The 9,770-nt window shown below is 32.4% G+C and overlaps 1 protein-coding gene across 1 annotated transcript; it reads right to left on the bottom strand.

Annotated features, from left to right (window-relative positions):
• Positions 1 to 1,059: 1,059 nt before the first annotated feature.
• LOC114296673 (cytochrome P450 93B2) lies at positions 1,060 to 9,483 on the bottom strand. The gene is made up of 3 exons (XM_028240995.2): positions 8,790 to 9,483; positions 7,944 to 8,296; positions 1,060 to 1,874 (listed from the first exon to the last, which is right to left on the bottom strand). The coding sequence occupies exons 1-3, from the start codon at positions 9,370 to 9,372 to the stop codon at positions 1,206 to 1,208; spliced, it is 1,605 nt and encodes a 534-aa protein (XP_028096796.1). The 5' UTR covers positions 9,373 to 9,483; the 3' UTR covers positions 1,060 to 1,205.
• Between the last annotated feature and the right edge of the window lie 287 nt (positions 9,484 to 9,770).

The following is a 9,770-nucleotide window of genomic DNA, read 5'->3' as shown; positions in this document are numbered from 1 at the left end:
TAGATATGTATGGTACCTCTGTTTAAGAAAAAAAATATGTACTTCTCAATACATATCCTCCGGTGGAGCATACTCATTGAATATGTAATTTGTTCGTTAAATATTCTCTTCAATATAAGTATTTTTTTTATAATTTTTTTTATTATTAAACACATACAGATATAACTTTATACAATATTAAACAAGGAAAATGCATGAGACCCCAGTGGGGGTATTGGGGTCTCTTCCCATTGGTAGCTCTAGTCAATCTAAGACTTTTTGAACTAATAAGTCATATTTAGTAAAACTAAGAATATTATCAATTTTTTTCAATTTTTAAAATTAAAAACATTATCAATTTTGCATAGTAATATTCCAGATAATTAATTCACTAACTGATAAATAAATAAAAGATAATTGTTTCACTAACTGATAAAAAAAAGAGTATGAGATTAAACGTTTTTGTCCTTCTATTTATTAGTTCACCTATCCAATAAAACCGAGAACATATCAATTTTTTGCAATTTTAAAACTGATAACATTATCAGTTCAGTTTTAAAATTGAAAACATTATCAGTTTTTTCATTTTTAAAGTTTTTTTTTTTATTTCTAGTTTTGTACATCAATGTTCCATCATCATGTTCCTTTATAGATACAAAATTTTTAATTTTGCACAAAAAATTATTTCAATTTTTTCAAAAAAAAAAAAATTCACATAATTTTATTTTTTTTTTTAGTTTTTTCAATTTGAAAATTGATGTTTTCAAGTTTTGAAAATCAAAACAAATATCAAATCATCATATTCCTTTGTAAATAATCATAAATAATGAACAATCATTATTCGAAAGACAATTCCGACTATTAAAAATTTAATGAGACTTAAAGATCTAAAAAATCTTAGTTAAAACGTAATGGAGTATAAATTCATAAATTAAAACTTGTGTATAGATACTCCATAAATCAATAAGCCAATTTTTTTTTTTTTTTTTTTTTTTTTTTTTTTTTTTTTTTTTTTACTTCCTAAAAATAGGTTAAAGAGAGCAATATTGGGCAAATCATAGCACAAAGGTACAGATCCTCTATTCCAAAATCTTTATCCCTTATTCATATTGCCTTCTTAATCGTATGATTGTATTTCACAACTTTTATTGACGACAAAATCATGCGATTAGAAATTTATTGGGAACAAAAATTTTAACTACTGAGAATCCTTGCCTTAGCATAAACTATGGATCAAGAAGGGCATAAAGTTGATCGATTCGTGGTATCGGCATGCACACAAGATCATGGGCCCTCGGAGCTGTCATCCCGGGTTGTTCAGTCATATCAAGCGCTCCATCACCGTTCATCACATCCCCACTCTGATTCACAACCTTCCACTCGAAACACTGAATCATTGCCGCTAGCATAGCAGGCAGCTCTTGCATGGCCAAAGAAGTACCAGGGCAGCCTCTCCTCCCAGTACCAAAGGGTAATAGCTGGAAATGTTGGCCCTTAACATCTGTTGGGCCCACTGGGCCACCCTTTTCGGGCCTTAAGAATCGCTCAGGCAAGAAGTCCAGTGGGCTATCCCAATACTTGGGATTTCTAGCAAGAGACCAAACATTCACAAATAGCATGGAGTTGGCTGGGATGTTGTATCCTTGGATCATGCAGTCCTCTATTGATTTTCTTGTGATCAAGGGGACTGGAGGGTGAAGCCGAAGTGCTTCCCTTATGATGGCTTGGATGTATGGAAGATTTGGACCGTCTGATTCGCTTACTAACCGATGTTTCCCAACCACATTATCAATCTCCTCTTGTGCTTTTTGGAGCACTCTTGGATTGTTGATCAGCTCTGCTAATGCCCATTCAATTGCAATAGATGATGTATCTGTTCCTGCGGTGAAGAAATCCTATAATAAAAAAAAATTAAAAAAATTTAATTAGGTACAATTTGTATTGTAAAATATATTTTTTATTTTTATTCTTTTAATAATTATTTTTAAACAAAAAATCAATTATGAATATCCACAATTAGTTATACCAAAATGATAACTTTTTTAGTTTTAAATTGAATTGCAACTGTATTAAGAAACCTAAACAATCAACACACTAGCCATTGTCACTTTCGGAATTATTAGATAGTTTGGTTTTAAAATATTATGGAACAATATTTATGCGTTAATTTCAATAAAATTATAAATTAATAAAAAAATATATCACATTAGTGATGTTTTTAAAATATAATTACCAATCAATAATAGTTTTATAAATATTAATAATTAAAATTATAAATTTTTTCATCAATTTATAATTATTTTTTAAAATCTGGATTGAAATGTAATTTTTCCAATTAATAATTCTATAGCTACCAACAAAAGCACTGAACGATCACTGAAAAACATTTTGGACGCCAAGTTGGAAAAGGCCCCCCCTATGAGGATCCTCTCCTTGCAAGTTCCTACTTGCGCCTGTCCTTGCAGGGCCTTGGGGCCTACTTTTAGACCCAATTTTGATAATTCGAACCGTCATATTTTATGATTTATTCAGTATATCATACCTGTAAAAAATATAAACGGTTCAGATTATCAAAATTAGGCCTAAAAGTAGGCCCGAAGGCCCTGCAAGGACGGGCGCAAGTAGGAGCCTGCAAGGAGAGGCTCTTGACTCCCCCCTTTCCCCTCACGTGATTCTCTGGAGCATTTTGCAGCTCTTCCAGTTACAAAAATAATAATAATAAATAAATAAATAAATAATTTTTATGAATAATTTTTTTTGTCGTTAAAACTAAATAATAAATAATTTTTATTTGAGTTTTTGAAAATTAATTTTTTTAAATTTTGAAATATCATTTTTCTGTTTATTTTTGTCTAATTAACTTTTAGTTTTTAAAAAATCATAAAACAAGTTTTAAAAATTCAACTAAACAGAGATAATTGACTCGTTGTCCATCAATTCAAGTGAAATTTTTTACAACCCAACTGCAACTACTATTTTAATTTTTACAGGCCAATTATAAACTTTATTTTTTTTGACAGACATGTTACAAACATTGAATAATTTTAAATTAAACATTTGTAACTCGTCTGCAAAAAATTGAACAAAGATTTGTAGTTAGTCAGTAAGAATTTTCGTTCGAGTTGATGGCTAAAAGTATCTCCAACGGTGAATTAAATTTTTCACCAAATTTGAATAAAAAAAAGTCAATTTTCTCAATCTGATACGGCTTGCTCCAACTGTGCATCAAAAGGGAAGTGGTCGACCGGTAAGGTAAATTTTTTTTATTTTTTTATTTTTAACCTGTTTGAACCTTTTTACCAGTTTGAACCTACCTATTTGCAAGGGAATCGGTCGACCGGCTGATCGACCGGCCAGACAACCGATTGGTTGACCGATTGGCCCACCTCAACGGTAACGCACAATGAAATGGTGAAATATGGAGCATGTTCTCACTTTGATGAATTTTTTGTTCCATTCTTATTTTAATACCAATTTGGTGAAACCATTGGAGCTTCAAAAAGTGATTTTTTCACCAAATTTCAAATCTGATGCAGAGTTTGGTTCACCGTTAGAGATGGTCAATTACTGATGCTAGTATTATTTTTGTTTGGTTAAGTTTTTAAAACTTATTTTATATATTTTTTGAAAAATTAAAAATTAATTAGACAAAATTAAATACAAAAAAAATATTTTTAAGTTTTAAAAAGTTATTTTTATCTTAAAAAAGAGAAACCAAATAAAAATAAATTATTTAAAATTTTGATTTTTTGAAATTTTTTTAAAAAAAACAAATCAGGATTAGTATTTGTGCCCTGGCCCAGATAATCACGTGAGGGGAGGGAGCATAGGGTGGGATCCCCTCGATGAATTGAGTAGGGGCTATGAGCCACAGACATGGATACGGATACGGACACGGACATGGGACCCGATACAGATATGTAGATATGTAAATTTTAAAAAATTAAGGGATACAACATGCTGAAAACACATTCAATATAAATAATTTTATTTATTTATATATCACTTAAAAAATTTAAAAAAACATATATTTCATTACTTTAATATCAAATGCCATATTTAAGAATAAAAAATTTCCTATGAAATTACAATAACAATATAATTAATGAACACATTCAATAAAATAATAAAATTAATAAACACATTCAATAAATTGATTTTTTCTAACAAATAAAAGTAATTAGTTCTATATATATGTCCAAGGTTAAGCAAACAAGAATAACCCCCCCTCCCCCAAAAAAAAAAAAAAAGAGGAAAAAAAGAGGGGCTAAGATATAAATAAATAAATAAAGATTTTTTTAATCTCTCATAAGAGAGAGAAGAAAAAGAAATAAAAAATAAAAAGAATTTTTAATCTCTCAAAAGAGAGAATAAAATATATATATATATATATAAATACAAATCATATATATATGAACACAGATCAGAGACCTAGAAAACACAGAGGGAAAGAGAGAGGAAAACAGAGAGATACATAGAGTGACGATCTGCGAAATAGAGAGAGAGAGACACGAAAGACACACAGGTAGAGAGATGAACTGCGAGCCAAAATACTATGAACTGCGAAAGACACACAGGTAAAGAAATGAACTACAAGCCGAAAGACTACGAACTGCGAAAGACACATAGCTCGATCTGTTCTTCAACTGGTTCTTCACCAGTTCAGGTTCTTCTTCACCCTCTTTCGCTTCTCTGTCTTTCCCATCTCTTCTCTATTCTTTTCTTCTCCTTCTTCGATTCTCTTCTCTCTTCTTTTTCTGTTTTTGTCTTTTACAGTTTGGTCCCATTTAGAAGTTTCATAAATTAGGTTTTGTACCTTGTAGTGTCCGAAACATGTCCGAGCGTGTCCAAAACGTGTCCGGTTGCAAAAAAATTCAAAAAAAAAAAAAAAAACAGACACCTTAGGGAGAGTGTCGGACACGTGTCCGACACGTGTCCGCATTCGACACTGATACGCAAGCCTTAGAGCGGTGTCCGTGCTTCATAGAGTAGGGGTGAACATAGTCCGAATTAGTCCGAATTGGGGTAAAATCAGGACCAATCCATTATTTACGGTTCTTAAATAATTAAAACCAATTCAATCCGTTTAAATCGTGAAACCAATCCATTTAAATACGGATTTGATCGGTTTAAAACTACACATTCATATAATCAAATAACAAAAAAAATATAGAACATTTTGATTTCATAAAAATATAAACATAGTATCATATTAGTTCCACAATAACAACATGTTTTTGCATAATAGCGACATACTGTTATAGAATTTAAACAACCATAAGAAAACTAGTTCCACCATAAGTATTTAGACTATTATTACAAATTAAAACTAAAAACTAACAAATAAAAATAATAAAAAAAGATACTATGCAGGTTTAGGTTTGAATTTATGTTTAAGTTTTATATTAAAAAAAAAAAAGATACTATGCGGGAGGATGTATAATATAAATATAAGTTATTTGTATACAATCTGGATCGGTTTCAATTCGGAATTGTAGGATTCAATCCAGAACCGATCCTTGGACTACGGATTTTTAATTTTTCAATTCGGAGCAGAACCACAGATTCAAAAAATAAATCCAAATCTACCGAATTGGACTGAACCGGATCAAATTACAGATCTTACGAATTCTTTACTCAGCCCTAGAATTGAGCATGGATCTGGCATTTTTTTTTTTAAAAAAAAAAAAAAGAATCTGGCATATCTGATTATCAATAACATAAGGGTAAAAATCATATGAGCAATAATGGTAGTATTTCAAATCAATTATGAAATTTTATATCAAATTATTATGGAATCCACAAAGGTCCCATCCTATAAATATTTAATAATTTAGTAAGAATTTTTAATATTTTTAAAATTATATTGGTGGTTCTTATATTTTGTTTCTTATGTCATTTTTATTTCTGTAATTTTTGTCTAATAACTTATTGAGTTGAACAATTTTATGATTTTATCAATAAAAGCATAACACCTGCCACTCGTATGTATATTTTTCATAAAAAAATACCAATAATTATAATCAATTAGACAAAATTAGAGATGACAATCGGAAACCGACCCGACGGGGACCCGATCCCCCGACCCTGAATTGAGCGATTATTCCTCGAAAAATACCCCCAACGGGCGGGGATGGTATTAAAAATTGAATCCCCAATGACATTCGGGCCGGGGATGGGGATATCTGTTTCAGCCCCGGACCCACCCCGGCCCCGGCCCCGATCCCCGCCCCGCTTGCCCCCCAACGTGAATTGACTATTTTGCCCCTAGCTATATATAACATGTGTGTGTTTGTTTTAGGGCTTTGGCTGAACAGAACACACACACAACACAAACACAAACACAAACACAAACCCAAAGCCCAAGCCAAAGCCAAAGCCAAAGCCGTCCCTCCCTCATCTCACTCAAATTTCTCTCTCTCAGATTCTTATCATCATCATCTAGAACAAATCTAAACAGATCCACCGATCTTCCACCACCACCGCCTCCGTCATCATCATCTAGATCAGATCGAAACAGATCTGAATAGATCCGCCGATCCTCCACCGCCACCGCCTCCGCCTCCGTCGCCATGGCTTCCTCTTCGCAACACCGCCTCTGTCCGGCCTCCACTGCAACTCCATCACAACACAGCTTGACAAACAGATCTGTGGTTTTTTTTTTTTTGTAAGTTGTTGTTGATGATGATGATGATGATATATATATATATATATATATGCGCGTGTGTGTGTAAGGAACAAGTTTAGATTTTTCTATTTTTTTAAGTTGATGATGATAGATACATATATATGTGTAATGAATAATTTCAGATTTTTTTTTTTATTTTTTTTTTAAAGTTGTTGTTGATGATGATGATAGATTCATATATATATATATATATATATATATGTATATGTGCGTGTGTGTAACGGTGTGTGTAATGAACAAAGTTAAGATTTTTTTATTTTTTTAAGTTGTTGATGATATATCTGTGTGTGCAATGAACAATTTGAATTTTTTTTTTTTTTTTAAGTTGATGTTGATGATGATGATAGATATATATGTGTGTAATGTGTGTGTATATATATGTGTGCAATGAACAATCTGTGTGTGCGTGTGTAATGTGTGTGTAATATGAACAGGTTCAGCATTTTTAATTTTTTTTTAAGTTGTTGATGATGATGAAATATATTCAATACAACAGATTGAAATTTTTGTGTTAAAAAAAAACGAACAGGTCGGGGACTTTCGGGGTCGGGGAAACCCGAACCCCGATCGGGGGCGGGGGCGGGGGGGGTGATAGGGTCCCCGTCGGGGATCGGGGGCAGGGACGGGGAGTTTCTTACTATCGGGGATCGGGGACGGGGAGTGTGGTCCCCGGCCCCGCCCCGCCCCGTTGCCATTCCTAGACAAAATTGAAACAAAATTATAAATTTAATGTTAAAATCGAGTTAATTAAAATTATAAGAATCAATATAACATAAAAATCAAAATATAGAAATTACTAATATAATTTATCACTACAAATAATTAATAGTTCTGAAATATTATGTAACATTTCCTATGTGATACACTAAATCTAAATCAATCACAAGCATACATAATGTCATATGAATAAAGTTACTTTAACTCAAAAGTTAGACACATTTTTAAACTCAATGATGTGATAGTGTATTATAAAATTTAAGACAATTCTTTTTTTATATATTTTTTAATTATCAATCAATCATCTATTTTACACATCACTAGGTGGTTTTTAGACTTGCTTATTTTTTGACTTATTATTATTATTTTTATTTTTTTTATCAGTAAAGAGAAAGCTTTATTGATAAAAACACATACAAAGTATGAGAAGATACAAAGTATGACTCACTATTTTTTACAAAAATATATAAAAGAAAATTGAGAATTGATATGATAACTTCTAGCAAAAAAATAAATAAACAGCTAAATTTTGCATGTGGTATAATGTGAAAGGACTTACCAAAATCAAGCCCTTAATGTTATCTCTACTGAAGTTAATCTCCGAATGGTCCTCTTCCAAAACATCAAGCAATAGATCAAGAAAATCCTTGACGTGATGACCTTCTCCAACACCCAATTTTCTTTCTTGTACGTTCTTTTCTCTGACTTCTTCCCTGTTTGTGATAATCCTTTCCAGCAACGCATCATACCTTGTGTATATATCCTCAACTCTCTTCCTAAACCCCTGCAAATCAAAGTTCCTGATAACCCACATAAAATCCGACACATTAAACTCTCCGAATATCTTCGTCACCTCGCGGGCAAGAGTTGTAGCCTCCTCAGCCTCTCCTGTCGTCCCCGAACACCTTACACCTGATGCAGCGGAAAAACGTGAAAAACAGAATCTGTAGAATCATTGTACTTTCAAAAAACAGAAGTACGTGAAAAGCATAATCTGTAGTCATAGTACTTTACAAAAACAGAAGTACAGAGATTTCTTTTGAAAGAATTATGTATTACTTATGATAAACTGAATAACTCTGATGCCCTATTTGGTTTGAGAATTTAGGATGATATTTGAAAAAAAAGGAAAAAAATAGATAAAATGTTAATAAAATATATTTATTTTTCATTTAATTTTATATATATTTTTTTTTCAGATCTCTTCTCAAATTCTAAACCAAACACAGCGTAAAGCTTATAATTATTATTTATAATATACTTGAAAAAACAATCTTGTTTTATACTCCTTAGATGTCTTGGTTTTATAAAAATATAAAAAACTTTGCTGATTAAAAAAATAAATAAGGCAATCCTAGTAAATTAAAGATTCTAACTTGAAGCAATAATTATAACAAATCCATACCAATCATCATTTGAGAGATGATATTGTTGGCGAGCGTTGAAAGCTCTTTAGTGATGTTGACAGGTTCACAAGCCACGGCCTTGTCGATGAGAAGTCGAACAAAGCAGTGTAGTTCACGGGTCCGTGTGGGAAGAAAATGATTGATACTACGAGCGCCGAGAAGATCACAAGTACAAAGCTTCTTTAGGAATTTCCAGTAGGGACCGTAAGGGGCGAAGGCGAATGCAGAGTCATAGGTGAGGCGTTGGATGGCGATGGAATCCCTGCGAGATGAGAACTTGAGCTCATGTGTCAAGAGGAACTCTTTTGCGAGCTCTGGAGTGGAGACCACGAAGCATGGGACTGAGCCGAGGCGGAGGTGAAACAAGGGGCCGTAGCGGGAGGAGAGGTCATGGAAGGAGCGGTGGATGATGGGGCCGAGGAGGTGGAGGTGGCCGATGATTGGCAGGGCGAAGGGGGTTGGTGGGAGGCTGAGACGGCGGCGGAGATGTGGTGGTTTTTTGAAGTGGTTTATGGAGAGGAGGAGGATGGTGGTGGAGATAATAACAAAGAATAAGGTGGCAATGGAGATTAAGTCAAACATCTTGGCTTGATTTCAAGAGAAATTATGCATTCGAGAAATTATATGTTGCTTTAAATAGAAACTAGGAAAGGAAAGTGTGTATGGGCACTGACAGAATACTCCACACAAAAAATATTAAGGTTTGGTCAGGAAAGTAGATTGATTTTTAATGTTTTTAGTTATTTTAGTCTGAGGTTAAAAAGCCTAATTTCAGAAAGATTTTAGGTTTTTTTGATTTTTTTGTGAGAGAGAATATAATGATTATAAGTTAGATGTGATATTTTGTTTTATTAAGTTAAAAATTTTATTTTATTTTTATAGTTAAAATAGCTCAAAACAAAACAAAAAAAAAAAACCCAACTTTTATTTCCCGGACGAAACCTAAAAAATAAATAAATAAATAAATGCATATATTTTTT

The sequence above is a fragment of the Camellia sinensis genome, chromosome 14, assembly GCF_055761805.1.
Source record: "Camellia sinensis isolate YWXY chromosome 14, ASM5576180v1, whole genome shotgun sequence".
NCBI lineage: Eukaryota > Viridiplantae > Streptophyta > Magnoliopsida > Ericales > Theaceae > Camellia > Camellia sinensis.
Note: the sequence above shows the minus strand (reverse complement) of the source record. Positions and strands in the feature narration are given on the sequence as shown.